General features: G+C 33.7%; 1 protein-coding gene across 1 annotated transcript in view; it reads right to left on the minus strand.

The window, feature by feature from the left end:
• Positions 1-8,237: 8,237 nt before the first annotated feature.
• LOC144966493 (U5 small nuclear ribonucleoprotein 200 kDa helicase-like) overlaps positions 8,238-20,727 on the minus strand; it is a 43,984-nt gene continuing 31,494 nt past the window's right edge. Inside the window, exons 38-47 of the mRNA XM_078903098.1 lie at positions 20,211-20,287; positions 19,664-19,811; positions 18,957-19,033; positions 18,251-18,338; positions 17,589-17,710; positions 16,977-17,120; positions 16,406-16,582; positions 15,283-15,443; positions 12,773-12,854; positions 8,238-9,580 (exon numbers count right to left, since the gene is read on the minus strand). Coding sequence (XP_078759224.1) covers positions 9,344-9,580; positions 12,773-12,854; positions 15,283-15,443; positions 16,406-16,582; positions 16,977-17,120; positions 17,589-17,710; positions 18,251-18,338; positions 18,957-19,033; positions 19,664-19,811; positions 20,211-20,287 — 1,313 coding nt within the window. The 3' untranslated portion in view covers positions 8,238-9,343. The remainder of the gene's footprint in view (positions 9,581-12,772; positions 12,855-15,282; positions 15,444-16,405; positions 16,583-16,976; positions 17,121-17,588; positions 17,711-18,250; positions 18,339-18,956; positions 19,034-19,663; positions 19,812-20,210; positions 20,288-20,727) is intronic.

Consider the following 20,727-nt stretch of genomic DNA (forward strand, 5'->3'; position numbering starts at 1 on the left):
ATGATATATCCCACTAAAATGGAGTTTGCTCTTTTTATGTTAGCTAGTGTTGAAATGTATGGTAAAAAGTTCAAAGCAAGCCACAAATACATCATCTTATATCAAAATTAATTTTTAATTTTTAGCAAAAAAATTTCATGAGGCGTATCTCCTGCTTTCTAATTAATTTACTTTTCCTTGCAGTTTTTCCTCTTAAAAATATGGTTTCATAAGTTTGATAGAATTTAAAAACGATATGCACAGTATTTTATTCCCACATCCCTCGAGACACGAAATGCTTAGCCTTTATACTAGTTGTATCCTTGCTGATTGTCTTAATATTCACTAGAATAAGAATTTTTAATTGATTTTATCCTTCACATTGATCTAGTGACATTTTCTCATGAGTTAAAGGTGCCTTTTAATGCATTGTCGATCTAACTTTTGAAATTAGATGGCAACAACAAAAAAAATACAAGACTGACAAATTTTGCAGCTGAATTTTGACTTTTTTTTTTTTTTTTTTTTGTTTTGTTTGAATTGTGTATGGATAGGGGGGGGAACATGGAGATTATGAATGTGTGAAGGAGTGAGATATTTATCTTATTTTTTTTTTACGGGCAGCAAGACTTGGATAAAGGATTATTTGTAAGATATGGTTTCTTATTCATGTGTATGGATCCTTGACTCGACCTCCCAATTCGGGTGTGTTTTTTTCTTTTTCTATCCCCATTTGTCTTTATTCTTTTTATGTTGTACAAGAATACATGGTTTTGCCTTGGTCCTTTTTGGAATCCTTGGCAAAGAGGGAAATAATTAAATGTGAGATTCAACGTGTTGTTCTTGTGTATTGGTTGTTTTGTTGTTTTTTTTGTTGGTTTGTTTTATTTCTTTTGCTTTTTCAAGTTTTTATTATTTTTCTTTTGCTTTTTCTTGTTTTTGTTTTTTTAATGATTTAATCGTGAGTAGGAGTAGGGTGAGGTGGAAATATTTTTATTTGATTTTCACAATATGTTAGTCTTGATAGGATCCAGTGTCTGTGTCAGGATGAGACATAAGATGGTCTCAGTCTAGATACAGAGATAGGGTCTACAACTTTCCTCCAAGTACTGCTATCATTTTTTTACCTTTCCATCCGTCCTCTTCCTTTTTTTTTATTTTTACTCGTCCCAAAATTACCTTAAAATGTTGCAAGAGCAGTTATAAAAGCATAAAAACAACATATTCCGCAATGCCCTTGTTATATTATAAGATTGTTGATTTGAATTATCTAGAAGTTGAGACTTAAAATTCTCCAAAAGATTATTATTCTGGAAAGAATAGAGATAATTATTGAAATGTAAGTTTTAATTTATTAAACGAAGACATTGATTATCAAATTTTAAGTTTATGAACTGATAATAGGACAGCCCTAAATTGGTAATATATACTGAAATCCTAGTCACCCCCCACAAGTTATGACATTTGTTGGGATAAGTTTGGCCTTATCTTGGAAGTTGAAGAAGAAAATTTAGTTTGGAGAAAGTATGAATGAGTTGCACGTTGATTATTGGTTGACAACTCTGTAGATGCCTCATTTCCCACTGAATTGTTCATGTAGTTGCTTCAGTTCTTTCCAAATGTCTGCTCTGAAACTTTAATTTTAACTCCTAATTCTTGGTGGGGTTTTATGATTTCCCATAGTGGGCAGAGATGCACGTGCTGTGTCTTCTACCGTGACTAGAGAAGCAAGAGGCTTTCAAATGGTTCATGTCAATTCTCATAATACCACTACGATTTTTACCCATACTGATTCCCTCTCCACCTTTTTTGGGTAACAGCTTTAAAAGGAAGAGAGGTTGAATCAACCCCTCCCTTATTGAAACTATTAAGGTTCAGCTGATAGGATATAGATGGGAACTTATTCATAACCACACCAAACTACTCTTCCCTAAAGTTCTTGCACGGTTCCCGTTTTAAAACTTAGGATAACACTCTTTTTTTTATCGCAATCTGTATTTCATTTTAATTTAACCTAATGATTTATGAATCTTTTTGATAATGTGTTTATTATGTACCTTAATTTTTTAAACTTGTTTTAAGCTTTTTAAATGATAATTTCCTTTTTTTTTTAATGGTAGAAAATCTACTGATTTTGATGTTATTTGTTTTTTTAACCAGTAAGCCTTTGTGGGCAATGTTGATTTTTGGTTAATCAGACATCAAATATCCTAGCTTTTACCAAAAGAGACAGTTTAGTAACAGCTATGCGACTTACTTCGGCTTCAAAGAAGCATAAGTTTTCACTTTGATGTCTATGGCTTTCTAAAAATATATATATTGACAATTAGGTTAGCCGTTATATTATATAATCTTATAAATAATGTGAGAAGTTATGATTTGAATGTGATTGAAATTCACTATCACCCCATTGGACAGACATTACGTTGAATTATCTGACAATTTTTGGATGTTTGTATATATCCATGTACCTTTTCTTTGACCAGTCAACATAATTTTCAGTAAAACATGAAATAAGTTGATGGGATCTCTATCTACACTGTACCATAATTTATCACACACTACCATTGCATCATAACCACAACCACAATTCATCATGTGCACGTATTGTGAATCGTAAGTTTATACATCTCAGGGTAGTGTAAACCATTCATGTTGGCTGGGTAGAAATACTCAGTTTCTGTCACGTTCTGTCATTGTCCTAGAAGTCTGAGACTGCTGATCCTTCGCCGAAAGGGAGATAGTTAAATGTATATTTTTAAGGAAAGTAATTTTTTTCTTTCCCCAATATAGATCATCTCATTGATATATTAATGTTAAATTTTTAATTTTTTTTCACTACTTATTGTATAAATGTCACCCTTTTGGCGAGGGTCTTGTGCAGATCTCTTGGATAATCTCAATTTAGAGACCTAGATGGATCAGTCTTGGGATCTTCTTATGTTCCCTGTTTAACTTAGTCCTTCATTTTCTTTCTTTTCCTACGGCACTTGTAGGTGCCACTTCACTCACTAGCTAAAACATCATGACCTAAAAGTGTTACGAGGGCCTTAAATTTAAAAACAAAACAAATAGCAATTATATTACACCCATTTAACTGTACGAGGTCTTGACCTCTGGATGGGGTTCCTAACCTCCCATTGTGGACAGGGAGGTCACTTATGTGTCTTCTATACCCCTATATCTGTTTTCTGTCTTTGTCTAGGAATAAGAAGATTACTTGGTTTTGTTCTAGCCCAGGCTGGAGCCTTTGACTGGGAGGCTGGGTGGGGTTCCTACCTCCCATAGCGGGCAGGGAGGTAGTTGCTGTGTCTTCTGTCCCCTCGTATCTGTTTTCCAATTGCTTTCTGTCTTTGTCTTGGAGTGAGGTTGCTTGGTTTAGTCCTGACCTTGGTCGGAGTCCTTGGCTGAGAGGGAAACAGTTGAATGTGTAGTTATAGTTTTGGGAGATGATATTTTTTTCCCTTGTAAATTATCTCTGTTATGTACTGTTACTCTTTTCATTTTTAACATATGATTTGTAAACATTTGAATGTACTCCTCTTAGTGGGGACCTGTGCTTGTGTCTGGATGAGAATTTAGGTGATCTCAAACTAAGTACACTGATAGTGTGCTCTTGGAATCTACATCTGTTCCCTATATGAACGAATTCCCCTTTGTCTGCCTTATTCTTGGATGCTTTAATTGTAATTCTACAACTTTGGACTATCCCATTTTCTTCCTTTTTACTGGCGCTGATATGACCGTAATGTGTTGCAAGCACCGTAAAACCCTTAAAAACAAAAACAAAACATGCCTGGGAGGGAAACAGAAAAATGCATAGTTAAGTTATAGTTTTGGGAGATGCTTTATTTTCCTTGTAAATCATATCTCTGGTATGTACTGTTACAATTTTTCTTTGTAAACATGCGCTTGTGTCTGGATGAGACTTTAAGTTGATAATAATAATAGTGCGCTCTTGGACAGGTGTTATAACTTTTGACTCCTATTTCTTCCTTTTTATTGGCACTGAAATGACATAAATGCGTCACAAGCGCTGCAAACCCTTAAAAACAAATTAGGTCTTGACCTTCCATGGTGGGCAGGGAGGTCATTAGTAGTATGTCTTCTATCCCTCTACATTTCCTTTTCAATGTTGCCTTCTGTCTTTGTCTTGGAATGAGATGGTTTTGGCTGGGGGAGGAGGATCAGTCAGATGTATAGTACTGATGGTGGGAGATGGATGTTGTTGTTTTTTTGTAAATCATCTCTATGTACTATAAGTATTAGTTTTTATTTTGAAAATATTTTGTAAACATTCCTCTCAGTGAGATCCTGTGCTGGTATCTGGATTAGATTTTTAGGTGATCTCAAACTAAGTACACTGATATATGCGCTTGGAATCTACTTCTGTTTTAGAATTAAACCAGTCACCTTTGTCTGACGTGTGTTTTTACTTGTAAATCTAGATTTTTTTTACTATCCCATTTTCTTTCTTTCTTACTAGCGCTAACATGACCTAAATGTGTCCCAAGCTCCGTAAAACCCTTAAAAACAAACACCAGTTTTAAAATGTTCATATTAAGAGAGTTGTCCTGTATCAGTGTGCTCTTGGAATCTACATCTGTTTCCTATTTGAACTAAATTCCCCTTTGTCTTCCCTTTTCTTGGGTGCTTTAATTGTAATTCTAGAACTTTTTACTATGCCATTTTCTTCCTTTTTACTGGCGCTGATATGACCTGTGTTGCTAGCGCCGTAAAACCCTTAAAAACAAAAACATGTTGCAAACTTTTAGGGCAATCTCTGGAGGTGATATTTTTTTCCTTGTAAATCATCTGTTATGCATTGTATTATGTTTAGTTTGCATATTATATTATATAATTTGTAGACATTTGAGTGTATTCCTCTCAGTTGGGGCCTCTCTTTGTGTCTGGATGGACTTTTAGGTGATCTCAAACTAGGTGCTTTGATGGTGTGCTCTTGAAATCTACATCTGTTCCCTATTTGAACCAATTCCCCTTTGTCTCACCTTTTCTTTTGTGCTTTAATTGTAATTCTAGAACTTTTTACTATCCCATTTTCTTCCTTTTTACTGGCGCTTATATGACCTTAATGTGTTGCAAGCGCCGTAAAACCCTTAAAAACTTAAAAAACATCTGACTTGTTTGATTCATACCTTCGCCCTATCCTCAATCTTTTATTTTTTCCCCACGGAAGGATGATGTTCTTTATGTGGAATGCCGTGACTGGGTATTAATATTATAAGCCATGACCATAAAATAAGGCTAGGACTATTGGTCAGTACTGACCAATGGACACTAGTACCTGTTGGTCAGTGATGACCAATAGCCCCTTCGTAAAATAAATATTTCTATTTTTGTATGCTACTGATGCTGCGCTCCTGCTCAATAGGATATGTCATAACTGAATGGAATGTTGCTCTCGCTCTCTCTGGATGGGGTTCCCAACCTCCCATAGTGGTGGGCAGGGAGATACTTGCTGTGTCTTCCATCCTGTATGTTTCCATAATGGCTTTCTGTCTTTGTCTTGGAATGAATTACTTAGTTTTGTCCTGACCCTGGCCGGAGTCCTTGACTGGGAGAGAAACAGTCGAATTTATAGTTTTGGGAGATGTCTTTTTCCTTGTAAATCATCTCTTTGTTTTGTATGTACTGTTATTTTATTTAAGTGTTTTAACATGTAGTTTCTGGGTGGGTTCCTGACCTTCCAAATTGGGTACTGAGGTACTTGCTGTGTCTTCTATCCCCCTGAATCTGTTTTCCACTTGCTTTCTGTCTTTGTCTTGGAACGAGATTACTTGGTTTTGTCCTGACCCTGGCTGGAGTCCTTGGAGAGGGAAACAGTCGAATGTATAGTTATAGTTTTTGGAGATATTTTTTCCTTGTAAATCATCTCTGTTATGTACTGTTATTTTTATTTTAATTTTTAGCATATGATTTGTCAACATTTGAGTGTATTCTTCTTAGTGGGATCTTGTGCTGGTATCTGGGTGCGACTTGTAGGTGATTTCAAACTAAGTACACTGATGGTGTGCTCTTGGAATCTACATCTGATCCCTTTTTGTACCATTCCCCTTTGTCTTACTTTTTCCTAAAGTCCTTTTAATTGTGCATCTAGAAAGTTTTTACTGTTCTTCCTTTTTACTGGCGCTAATTTGATCTAAATGTGTTTCAAGCGCCTTAAAAACATTTTTTAAAAACCCCTCTCTCTCTCTCTCTCTCTCTCATCGTTTTTTTTCTCGCGAAATAAAATAATTAAAAAATTAAAAATCAAAAATATGTAATAGTATGAAAATTTAAAACATTATGATTGAACAATTTAAAAATGAGGGATTGTTATCATTCAGTATGATTGGTCCTGCTTCATTCAAACACAATGAATGTTCCGTAGTAATTGTTCTTTTTGTCAAATGTGGTCAACTATCTTACAGGAGAAGGGACATTTGTGTGTTGGATTGTTGGAGGCGATTGGCCTTTGCACCATATCATATATACTTGAAAGGTGTATAGATTTTCCTATACTATAAGCTTGCTTTTTATTATTATTATATTTTTTTAAACTTTAATTTTGGAGTAAAGAATGAATACAGTTATTGCACCTGATTTAATTTTACAATTATAATTTAATCTGTATTCATTTCATGAAAATGTCTTCTCTTTTGGTTTTATAATTAGAGATGTATTAAAAATGAATTTTAAAAAAAAAAAGAAAAACTACAAAATACAAATGTACAAGAAAAGTAAAGAATAAACAAATGAAATTTATATTGCGTTGTCTGTTATTTATTTTCCATTTGCCTCCGTGTTCCATCTGTGTGTACAGCTGTAGTCATAACAGTTCACGACAATTTTTTTTTTATTTCCTAAGAATTTAAATGCCAATAGCACCTGAAGTTTTTACAGATTGCAAAACAGTATGGCACAGTTATGAGGAAATATGTTGAAACCACCCCCACCCCGCCGTAAATCATTTCCCTGTTATTACTTATGTACTTTTATAAATCCAGTTTTAAATATTATGTAAACACGTTTATCCTTCCCTGCGGGATCCGTTGCTTGTGCCTGGAGGGGACTTTCAAAATAGGCGCATAGGTGGATTGCTCGTGGAATCTTCTATTCCCTATTTCAACTAGTCCCCTTTGTCTTTACTTCTATCATTTTCCATTTTACTCGTGCCATAAAATCTCTTTAAAAAAAAACAAAAACAAAGGTATTGTTGAAGCAGTCCCACTAACGCAAGAGTTAGTGGAGTGGCAAAAAATCTTCAGTCGCCAATCAAAACCTAATTTTATGTTATAAAACTTAAATGCAACACCATTTTAAAGGAATATTAAAAGTGCATGCACAGGCATTTTTCTGGGATATTGAACAGGAATTCCAAATTCATAGGCATTATTGGGCAAAAACAAATGGCGTGTAAAGCGGTTTTTGGACCACAGAACTCTGGCTTGGGCAATGTCATTTCTGTTGACAAGAGTGTTTTGTAGTCCTATTTTCATACATAGATAATAATGTGAAATTGAATTTAAGCTTCAACTTAATATACGAAAACAGATAAAATGAACATTTCAGGTTTCCCCTTTATCAACAAAACAGGATGAATGAAAAACTACAGACGAATGAGATAATGTGGTAGTGGCGTTGTTAAGATGAATAAATAAAGACATGATGGGCAGGAAATAGTGTGCTCCTTTGTGAGGAAGCATGAATTAAAATAGATCAATAGAAATTTATGAAAGATGCGCAATTAAGTCAAAAGAGGGGAGGAACTGTGTAATGCAGTACAGAAAGTGAAATAAAATAAAAGTGTAGACTTTTGTTGGAAAATAAATACAAAATATAAGGGATGTAGGTATTGGCAGTACCAACAGTAGAAGCGACAGTAGTACTTTTAGTAGTAATAGACGTCCTAATAATAGTAATAGTACACGATTACGACAACTACAACAGCAATTACTTGCTATCCTTTGGATGCTAGTCATTCGCAAAGTACACTTTCTGCTAGATCAAACAGGCCCAGCTACTGGGTAGACAATGGGATCAGAAAAAAAATCTCGACGGCACTCGGGATCGATCTTGGTCCCCTTACGTGTGAAGCGAGTGCTCTATCCGGACCCCCTGCGACCCTACCAGGGCTAAGCAAAATAATCTTAATTTGGACAAACAGAGGAGTGGAGGGAGGAGGGTTCCATCAGTAGATTTTTTTGATGAATCTGAACTTGCAAGAAAAAGTAATAAAAGCAAGGTAACAAGATAAGTGAAAACATTTTATTTTTAATCATTATATCAATACAGTAACAATAAAACTTTTTTGTTTTGGACTTATTTACAACATCAACTTTTGTAATGAAAACGATCAATCATGATAAAATATTCGGTTGAGAGAACATGAATATAATTACAAAATTAATTGCAAGGTTCATCATCTTCAAATTATTTCAATGACAAAAACGAATTTTTTAAATTTTAATTTTTAAAAATAGTTTGACAGCCATTGAGAAAATTTAATGTCATCCATTCATTTGGCCAGAAAAAAACAAAAAACAAATGAATTAAAAGCAAATTCGTTTATCCCTGTAAAATGATGCTTTTGTAAAAAAAAAATAAATAAATAAATTCTTTTTTCCCTACACTTTTATTGTCTAGCATTTGTCTCAATGGTATCAATGTCTTTTCAAGTTAATGGATATCTACAATGTGCTACAAAAGGTTGTTTGTTTTTAGAACGGCAATTCTGAAACATTAGTGCCACTTATCAGTGTGAAAAATGAAAACCACCGAATTGATCCGTGATAATTTTTTTTTAAATTAAAAAATACAGGTCAATGTGATTGTAAAAGAAGACATACAAAGGCATTGAAAAACAAAATTATTTTTCCATTGACTGAACCATGATAACAATGTTAGATTATAACATTCTTGATTCAACCCAGTTTGTAATATATACCAAAAAACAACAACAATGCATTACCAATATATATATCAATGACCCTGCTAACAAAAATAATACTTTCATGACTTGTTCTTCATTAATTTTTTTTCAACATCTTAAATCTAAATTAATTGGAGCATTTTATTTCATTCTAAAATCAAAAACGTGTCTAATACATAAATGTTCGAACTACAAGTATCATTACTTGCTTTCCTCTGATTCATTTAAAAAAAAAAAATTTGAAGGGAAAAAGCAACGCCCAACACAGATAAAATACTAATACTCTCAACAAAGAACACTTAAATTATAGCTACTGTGAAAACGGATTGTGATGGATAGTTCACAAATATTTGACATAATGTTCCTTGTAGGTACCAATCAAACAATGAGCTTTGTAAAAGAAAAAGGGGTAAATGTTTGACGTTGATAGAATCAGTCACTATCACTGTCACTCTCTCCCTCCTTGACATCAACTGTGAACTTGTACTCCTGGTCGCATCCCATGTATGCGTCACTCATGAAGAAGATGACATAGTTGTGTCGGCCTTGGGCTGGCGCCAGGAAGTCTAGCTTGACCTTGGCCTTTTGCTGCAGGCTCAAACGCTTGATGGACAATAGCGAGTTGTTTTTGGGGTCACCGATCACCACCCACCAGCCTTCCTCTCGTTTCTAAATAGAGGTAGAGAAAGAAAATAAAAATTGATACCAATTAAACTAAAACAATCGATTTTTGTATTCCTGATACCAGAGTGGAACAACCCTTTGTGAAGAAGTGAACTGTAATTAAAAGTTAAAAAGTAAAGTTTAATTGAGAGTGCATCAATTTAAAAATGCATTAAAATGTCGTAAAGACTTCATGCCTCATTTCGGGGAAAAAATTTTAAAAATAAAAAAAACTCTTACAAACTAAATTGCATGAACCATAATCAAACTTTTTTAACCCCCCCAAAAAAACATTTTTTTTATAAACAAACAGTAAAAACTTCCACATTCATCAGTATAAAAAATTAAAATCAGTATAATGAAGTCCAGAGCCATGAGGGCATGAGCTTAACCAAGTTTCTATTTTGCTAATCTGACAAAACTAATTGCTGTTTGCTACCCTTTCAATAGGGCGCTAGTCTATCTCAAAAAACTTCCCATAAGATCTAACAGACCCAGCTACCAAATCACTGTTGGGTGAACAAGTGTCAGAAATAAATTTCGACAACAGCCCCAATCAACTCTGTTTTCTTGGATGTGAAACGCGTGCTCTACCAACTGACCTATTGGGACTAATCAGTCTAATAGCAGTTGTAAATACAATTCAGCAACTGATTTCAATTATTATAATCCAAAATTCTATTCTACAAATATAGTGATTAAACATGAAGTGTTTTATGTTTAATTCACTTGTCTTACTGTTATATCTTGTTTGAACTCTAGAATTGCCAAGCTACTGCTTAAAATCTTAACAAATACTTTGTCTCAATACTGGGCAAAACTGAATACTGGAGCAAAATTTTAGGACAGGGAAATTTGTTTAAAATATCTTTTTTTATAAAATTAATTGAAAGAACTAGTCGGGTTTCACAAAAAACTCGAGGTTGAAGTTGTTGATGATGGAACGATATTGATGATAGGATAGGGACATAAATTAGTTTAGTTTATGCCAATATAAGTGTTTGCGAAATTTAAGTCACAGTGGTTTACCAGCGGATCACTTAGTTGAGATGCTAGGTCAAGAGGTCACTACTCTCCTTCTCTTTACCTGCGCTCTGGCATGGCACGTGCCTGCAGTCAGTGAAGCGAGTAGTCTAATTGGTCTGATAAATAATGGCATAGCCAAGCCACAATTATCTTAAATGTAAATCTATATCACTCATGTTTAAGATTGAAATCCCCCTCACACAGTGGACTAAATATCATAGATATCATCAGTATATTTCTTTCTCAGGAACACAGCAAAGTAGACTCACATTTTCACTACATTTATCATTTAAATCAAATATTTCTGCAATCCCTACAACAACAATCAGACGTTGCAGTTTGTTATTATTCACACTAGTACATAATACAAACCATCTACTTTCTGTTGCACTAATGTTAATTCAGTTCAACAAATATGTAACAAGTGTAGGGGTGGGGTATCAAATTTCACTGGGAATATCTAGCAGTCTATGAGATGTCTAGGCTATCGTGGGTGATGAATTTGGACCAGTTACACAATGTAAACAATGTCATAATCATTTCCTGGACTCCCTACTGACCATGGAACACTTTACTACACTGATTCTACAGCTTTGTCATTAAACGTTCCCACGAATATGGTAAAGGAGTGAAAAGTCATACTTATTGTAGTACAGGAAAGTATATATATATATATATACACTCCCTCTGCAAGTAGCCCTACAATAATAGTTCTTAAAGACACATCTGTTCCTGATTTAAGAAATATGAAATGAATGGGTTTGTTTCATTCATGTCTCTGTTGATTGGTGTGGGAAGGTTTTATTCACCAGCTGCACTACTTGTACATTGTGAATATTGAGAATAATGTCTGAATATCTGTTAATTCCTAGGAGGTGCCACTATTATTTTCTCTATCTTGGCTGTGTTTGAGTACCTCCCCCCCCCCCCCTCTCCCCCTCTTCTTATTTTCCCCAGTCAAACTTGCCTTTGTGGAATACTATCTGTACTAACTGTTGATGTTATATCGTTGTTGTCAGTGGTATGAATTAGGTGTAGTGTGAATGTGATGCATTTCTCTTAGCCTGTCTTTTACGTTTGTATGTAATATGTGTGTATATGCAGGTATGGGTGTATGTATGTGTGTGTGTGTGTGTGTGTGTGTGTGTGAGAGAGAGAGAGAGAGAGAGAGAGAGAGAGAGAGAGAGAGAGAGAGAGAGAGAGAGAGAGAGAGAGAGAGAGAGAGAGAGAGAAAGAAAGAGAGAGGGGAATACCTTTTTCTACCATATTCATTGCTTCTATTATCTACTACGCCACAGTGATGGTGTTGTTGTTTGGTGTAATGACGATGGTTTTGTTTCTATTTGTAATAGTGAAGTAAAACCTACACACAATATATTGCTTATGTGTTCTTTAGGAGTGTGTTAAATTGTTTAATCCACTTATCTCCATATCTTTTAAATACAATACCTAATACAAATGAAGAGAACATACCAGATGTCCAGCCCATTACATTTATGACCATTAAAAACGTAGTTAAAATGTGTTGAATCAGAAAATGAATGTTTTACTGTGTGTAATAATATTAAGACTTGACAAAGCATTAATTAGTTTCGGAATCCAACGTCTGATTTTAAAGATTTGAATTTTTTATTGTCCGCACAACAACTTAAATATTTTAAAATGGTAGGGATTTTAAATTGCTTATAAAACCTATCAGAATAATCACAATAAAACGAAAAAAGAACCAACATAACAAGTGAAAGTTGTACTGTCTGTTCCGTAAGTTAATATTATTGTAATGTAAGTGGTCATCTAGATATGGTGTTGTATTACATCACGAAATTGCAATACTTTGTGTCTTAACCCTCAAAAAGGGGAATCCCCGTCCAGGTAGCCACTTTTACAGCATGCAGCTGCTGTTGTCAGTCACTTGCTGGGTTCCAGCAGTATAACTAAGTGATCCGATTTTATGAAAAAATAAACAGCAGTGAAGTAATCTTAATAATTTCTATGAACAAAATCCAAATTTATCAGAATTCCAATAATAGTTGAAGTTTACTTTATGAATTTATATCTATGTTTTAGAATGTTGCAAAAAAAAATTTTTTAATTCACCCTAATAAAATATTCTTATAATGTACCACTGACAGAAGATGTGTTACTTAAAGTAATGATATATGATATGCCTACCTGCGGGAAGAATGGTGCAATGACAGGACCAGTAATTTCATCCTCTCTCTCTAGGGTTACTGTTACATTGATGTTTGAACCACTGGGGAGAGAACAGAACAGATTTCAAATAAACTCATAGTATGCCCTTTTGACTAGGGCATATAAATTCATATATTATATCAGCAAAAGAAGAGAAAGAGACAGAAAAAAAAGAAAATAATTTTAAATCACATAACACATTTCCACAGATTCATCATGCTCAATGCTTCACAACACTCCCATTTATTTCCCCAGCAGGCCATATGGAACCAAACTTTTATTTCATACGTTAGGCATCTTTTTCAATTCTAGTTACCTCACTACAATACCCGTCATTGTTTATTGCTGGGTACTCATTCACACCTTGCATTTTTCTCTCTTGATTTGTCTAGCAATGTTTCATACACACTTTTTCAGATCTTTATCTTGCACCAGTGCCCGCTCCCTGATTTCTCAATTTCATATTTTCAAAAATAAAAATGGAGCTACTCTATGTCTTCTTCCTCGTCCTCTTCTGTTCAATATTTGTGGTGTGTGATATTATTATTTTTATTATTATTATTATTATTACTATTATTATTATTATTATTATTATTATTATTATTATTATTATTATTATTATTATTATTATTATTATTATTATTATTATTATTATTATTATTATTTTATTATTATCATCATTACTACTACTATTTTAATTACTTTTTTTCCCTATTACAAGAGCTGTAACCTAACAATAATTGCCTATTTGGACAATATAGATTATGATTATTATTATTATATTATAAAACGCATACTCTTATGAGATATATAGGCATTAAATCATATCAACTATCGGGTAACCTATGTGGTGCAATGGAAACATGTCTGACTGATAATCAGAAGGTCTGAGGTTGGGTCCCCAGTCGAGGAAGACTTATTTTTTAGGATGTTTTTTTTTTTCTTGTATTTTTTCTTTCTTGCTTTGTCTGGATTGATTCATACACACTTTTTCAGATCTTTAATCATTATCATTCATATTGTCACTGGTCATGCTCAACATCACATGAAATTATTAAAAACTACACATCACACCACTAAGCTGAAAACGCCATATATCTGGCATGGCAGCTTTTTGCATCGCTTGCGGCCGCAAAACAAACTTTGTAAATTATCACTGATCTGCATTGTGGCCGCAAAATCTGCAATTTTTTTTGCAAATTTTTACAAGTTTTTGCAAATTTTCGAAATTTTGCAAAGAAAAAAATTTTTTCCTTTTAATTTGATAGCTCGTGTAGAACGTGAAAGATAATTAATCAACAGTAGTTTCTTTTTTACTATCCCATTTTCTTCTTTTTTACTGGTGCTGATATAACCATACATTTGTTGCAAGCGCCACGAAACCCTTAAAAACAAATACCCTTCTCTTTCATGAACTAATTATTGGTTTTTAAGAAAATTAACAGCATTTTTTGTGTGCATATTTTGCTGTTTTCAGCTTGCAAAATTTGGGATATTTTTTTTTGCAAAAAACCGCCATGTCAGTGATATGTATTATATGTTTGTTTTTTTTTACTTAAACCAGAATATTTGTCCTGAGAATTTTATATTTCTTTATGTTCTCTTCCCCCCCCCCCCCCCCCCCCCCCCCCCCCAAATAATTACACCTCTATACAGATTTTAAACTATATCTTTATGCATATCATTTATTGAATCGAATCACATTCAATACTTTTTTTTTTAAATTAAATCAAAATCAAATTAATTTTAAAATTTAATGTAAAAGAATCAAATAAATTTTCTTTACTTAGTTTAAAACATCAGAAATACTTCATGCTATGACTATTTCATCATGAATATGGGATATAACCAAAATTCCAGCCACATTTGCTGATAGCGTTTGATAACTTAAATTAATCAAAATTGAAATATCTGAATTTTTTGGAATCAGAGATATTTTGAAAATAAATTGTGGAATGTTCAATAGACTTTGTAGTCTTGTGGTAGGATGCTTGCCTTTAGACCAATTGATCCCTAGTTCGAGTCCCACTCTGAGTGGTGCAAATTTGGGTCCTTGGAAAATGCTACTTACTCACATTCTCTCAACACACTCAAGTGTAAAATGAGTACCTGGGCAATAACAGCATTGCCTATGGTGAAAAAATTATGTAATAGCACCTCATAGGTGTCATATCTTCTCCTACAAATCTGCAGTCTAAAGGAAAAAGACAATATGTTTGTTTGTAATCTGTAGAGCCACATACAGTCTTTTTCCCTTAAGCAGAACTCAAGTGTTACTGTTGGATTTGAACCATAGTAAAGGGCTTTGAGCATATTTAGTGGATATTGCATAATAGAAAGCCCAAGCTTTTCCTCCTTCATAAGAAAACAGCAAATGGTGATTAAGATAAAGATCAAGAATATGATGATGATGATGATTAAAGCGATGTTAGACGATGATGATGGTGGTGAAATATGTCAACAAAAGCAATAATTTTCCCTGATCTTACCTGTGGATGCTATCCTTGTCCTGGATCTCATAGGTCAACTCAATGTTGGGGTAACGGTTACAGAAACGGGCCACGTCTGCCATTTCAGACTTGCCCAGCTGTAGAAGATCTGTTCTCTCACTGTCCTCCATCTCCATTATGTCAAAGATTGACTCCAGGTTCTGCAATAGAAGAAACAAAATTGACGTCACTTAGCTCTTTGTTATTGTTTTTAGACAAACCATTTTAATGATTGGTTCTCAGTAAATTATATCACAATCGGGCTCAAGGTTACACTTAGTTTTGTGCGTTGTTATATTATATCCATGTTGGTGGATGTTGTGAGTATTTGACCTAAACGCATAGCACCAATAAACCAGTTTAGCATTGTTTAAATGCTTCAAAATAAATAAATGATAAATCTTTAAAAAGTATAATCTAGAGCCTGGGCTGTATATACTGAAGGAGGTACTCCTATGTTTTTTAAAAGCAACCATAAGGCATTCCTGTCTATATTAACTAAATAATCAGTCAATAATATCTATTATCTTATTAAAGGTTTGAAATTTGACACAAGAATTAATATCTTCCTGGAAGATGATCATATTTTTTTAAAAAATCTCAAATGATGTTTTTACCGCATTAATTTGACAGAGGCAAAGAAAATTATTCACCATAAATATATTTTTATTCTTCTTGAAATGTCTTCCTCATTATATCCACACATAAAAAGCCTAAACACAACAAAACCAACACTAAAAGGACAATAATTTAACTTTCTCCTAATCCAGTCATTTTCAGAATGTTTCCCAAAGCTTCACAAACTCCAACACAAAAATAATTTATTTTTTTTACCCAAACAAAAAAAAAGGACCAAATACATTCTATACCTAATATTGGTCAGCAAAATTAGCTCTAACAACACAGTGTCAAGCTGAAACAAAACTTTTTTTCAATTTTGTGATGTACAAAAGACATCAAAAAGAAGAAAAAAAAAGAAATGGTTGCATCATAACAAATGTGACGATTCTCCTATCTCCTAATGTTTAGTAAGGATCAGAACTGATAAAATAAAATTCCATTGTTCGGAAAGGAAGTCAGTCTATTGGTGTCAAATCAAATTTAATGTAGGAGTAAGCATTACCTTGGCCTGACACCGCTTGATGATGTCACCAGTGAAATGAGGCAGTTGTTTGAGGGCAGAGTCCTTGGACCACATGGCTTGGGTAACCATCTGGGCCAACTCCATAGCTGCCAAGGCTGGACTCAGCCAGCCATTGGAACTCAGGACATCCACACATGCCTGAATCAGACGGATAGCCTGGGGGGAGAATGGTGAAAAGCTTAAGTTTGATACAATTTAAGTTTGAATGTTTTCAAATTTTCACTTAACATTTTTATCATATAAAATCCATGGAAATACAAAGACGACAGCTTGAGTTAAAAAGAATGAAACAGAAAGAAAATTTCCTCCATCAACCATCAAGAAATTTTTTTATTTTTTTTTTTTTTGTATAATATATATATCCTTTGAGATTTGCGAAGGATCAAAATATTCAATATTTTCTGAATAAAATTTCTTTATACAGAATATGTTGATATAATTCTTTCTTTTTTTTAAAATTCTGAATAAACTTTATTGTATTCATTCAAAAACATCTCTGCTGAGAAATATCTATATTTAAAGTAAGGATACTATATCCGTCCTTACTTACCTTGCTAAGGATCTCCTCTGTGTCACTCTGTAATTCCGCAGACAGCTGCATTCTGGACAAGTGTGCCTGTAGTAACAAGTTAGTCTTCACATGAGGGTTGTTGAATTTCACATTTGTCATCTTGTTTGGGAGGCGACTTCCAAGCTGGATACAAAATGGATAAACATCATAAAATAATTAATGGAACTAGAACAAGCACAATGCATTTACGAAACAAAAACACTTTTGAGGTTTTCTACAAAAATGATAAGAGTGCTTCCTTGGCAGAAAGTTAAAAAATCATTTTAGACTAGACTTAGTCATTTACCAAACACATGAAGTGAAAGAGTGCTGAAGATTTTCCTTAGACAATTCAAATAGAAAAAAAAAAGCTTTATTTTACAACAGATCAAATCAAATATGGAGGAAAACTATTAGGAAGGGCAGAGAATGTCCCTTAAATATCAGGGAAATCAAGTAAAATCTTATTGTATTGATATGAAGGGCATACATGGTGGTAAAGCAAAAGGTTGTTTCCATTGTTTTATACTGAGACTACGGCAGTAGGTGATAGAAGTAAATAACAAAATGAGGGAACAAAACAACCTGCAAACATTCCTGAAGAAATAGTACCTGTTTCAAAATGGAAGTTTCTCCATGTCTTATTGGAAGACTTTCATATTCGGCTGCATTGGCAACAATTTCTATCAACCCCTTTATCTTGGTCTTGTTATTCAAAGACATACTGAACAGTTCTGAAAAAATTAAGGTGTAAAAATAGATGTATCTGTATCTGTTATGAATTATTATTCTAGTTATGAGTATCATCATCATCATCATCATCATCATCATCATCATTACTATTATTATCATAATTATTTTTGTAGTTATTATCTTTATCATTTCAAGCGATGCCCTGATTAACAAATGAAATATTTCTCCGACGAGCATAAAAGCGTATCCAGAGGGAAAAAACATTATAAATCTGATCATGTCTTGACTTTTACACATTCTGATCACAAGACATATGAAAAGTTCTAGCCAGCATGAAGAATAAAAAGTACCGATTTTCTTTGTTTAGAACTACAATGGCCGCAGTTACTGGGCGACGTGACATCAGACTATTGAATCCAATTAGCAGCTACTTTTCTTCTTTTTTTTTCTTTCTCTTGTATTTTTTGTTCGCTTTGTCTGGACCTATACATACCATTCATCCACCTCTTTCCAAACACAACACTGTTAATTAAGGCATAGAAATACACCCAGCACTGTGCCAAGCACACAGAAGTACTCACCGATAGTTGTGTAGTTGATGTAGTAGTATGCTGCAATCATTCCAAGGTTGAGTGGATTCACATCAAAGTCATCTTCCACGTTGATACACTAGACACGGAGCAGGGAAAAAAAAATTATCACAAAACAAACCAAAAAAAATAATAAATTCATTTTAAAAAGAGAGAGAGAGGAAAAAAAAAAAGAAACAAAAAGAAAAAGGAAATATAGGAGAAGAAAAAAGACATTAAAAAAAAAAAAAAACATAAAAATGAAGAAAAAAAAAAAAAAAAAGAATGAACTATCCCTTCAGTGACAAATCCACCATCTTTTGATTTTGAGTCAAGCAATGACATTCATTTCAACTGACAGCTTTCCAGATACTGCATTGTACAGAACAAGTTCAGATTTCCAAAGTGAGGAGTCAAAATAGCTGTTATAATGGTTCAAAACATTGGCTATTTTCTGAACTTTGATAAAAAAAATAAAAAAAATCATTACATCTCATCCACTAACAATTTCTCACAACTAAAACATTGAGGATTGATTGGCAGTAAGATTTGTTTTAGATGCCTGGCCCTCAAACTCACAGTCAAGAGAGAAAAAACCAAAATACAATTGTGCATTAATAATGAATATTAATATCAGTATCCAATTTGATACTTTAAATAAAAACAAAAACAAACAAAATAAATGAACAGGAGATGAGCAAGTTTATTCATCCCTCACCTTAGAATGTTCCAAATCGTTGATTGTATTCTCCACAACCTCAGACAGGTGATCAGACAAATGACGATGTGACATACCTGGTAGTGGGTAAATATTTATAATGACAATGAAGGTAAAGATGATACAAGTAATGATGATGACGATGATGATGATGATGATGAGTTATTATGGTATTATTTAAAATGATTTTTTTAAAACCTAATTTTAATGAAAATACAACGGACAATCCGTGTTGATTATATATTGTGATCAATACTAATGACAATACAACAGACAATCTGTGTTGATTATATATTGTGATCAATACTAATGACAATACAACAGACAATCTGTGTTGATTATATATTGTGATCAATACTAATGACAATACAACAGACAATCCGTGTTGATTATAAATTGTGATCAATACTAATGACAATACAACGGACACTCAGTGTTGATTATAAATTGTGATCAATACTAATGACAATACAACAGACAATCCGTGTTGATTATAAATTGTGATCAATACTAATGACAATACAATGGACAATCCATGTTGATTATAAATTGTGATCAATACTAATGACAATACAACGGACACTCAGTGTTGATTATAAATTGTGATCAATACTAATGACAATACAACGGACAGCTGGTGTTGATTATTTATTGTGATCAATACTAATGACGGACATTGTGACCTAAAAATCATTCTTTCTATTTACCTTGCAGGTTGTAGTAATTTGGGTTCTGTGTCATCCTGCGATACAGGAAGGTCCAAGTCAGGTAGTCAACAGCATCCTGTTTGTTCTCTATAGTCTTGGTCATCACCTCAGCATTGAAATGGTCATGGAGGCAATGGTCCAGATGGCTCTGTTGATCACATATAGAATAGGTTATTTAAAACAGTTACGAATAAAAAATTACTTCTGGATCAATTATCTTGTCATTCCCCCCCCCCCCCCCCCCCCCCCCCCCCAAAAAAAAATCCCCCAAATGTTTTTTTCTCCCTATGCCATGTTTCAAAATCAAAGATAAAATAGATATAGAATAGAATTATCCCTCATGTCCATGAGTCATATTTACAATTCAAACGGACTTTATTAATTACCTGAATATTTAAATGTATTGAGGTCAGTTGTATTTATATCAAATGTTAAAATCCATAAACTGTCATGATCTCAATCTTCTTAACCTTTTTATTACCTAATCATTAAACCTACACATATGCCATTAGACAAATTAGAAACAAAACATCTATTTTTATTCTACCTCAACAGGGAGGGGCTCGTATAAAAATTTCTTGAAGAATTCTTTCTTGGAGCTCTGGCAGAGAATGACAGCTTTGCCTTTGAATATAAATAAAAAAGAGAGAATGAAAAATCAAACATAAATTATCTCAAAATAACACAACAGATTTTCATAAGTATAAAAATATATGTCATGTATATATACAAATATGATATCACAACATAAATCAAATTCCAATGGCTACCTTGATATTATTGTGCGGCTATGTGGTCTAGTGGTATGACACTCGCTTTCGGATCGGAAGGTCCTGGGTTCGAGCCTCGCTCGGCGCATAGTTGAGTCCTTGGAGAAGGCTCTTTACTCACATTCTCTCACCGTACTCAGGTGTAAAATGAGTACCTGGCCGTTAACAGCGTTGTCTCTGTCCCAAAAATTTGTAATATCGCCTGACAGGCATCATGTCTCGTCCTACATGTTATGTGTTGCTGTTGGCCAGGGACCCCTTGTAAAGCGCTTTGAGCACGTTTAGTGGATATTA

Source organism: Berghia stephanieae, chromosome 2 (genome assembly GCF_034508935.2).
Source record: "Berghia stephanieae isolate SIO BIC M18660-M18661 chromosome 2, UCSD_Bste_1.3, whole genome shotgun sequence".
NCBI lineage: Eukaryota > Metazoa > Mollusca > Gastropoda > Nudibranchia > Aeolidiidae > Berghia > Berghia stephanieae.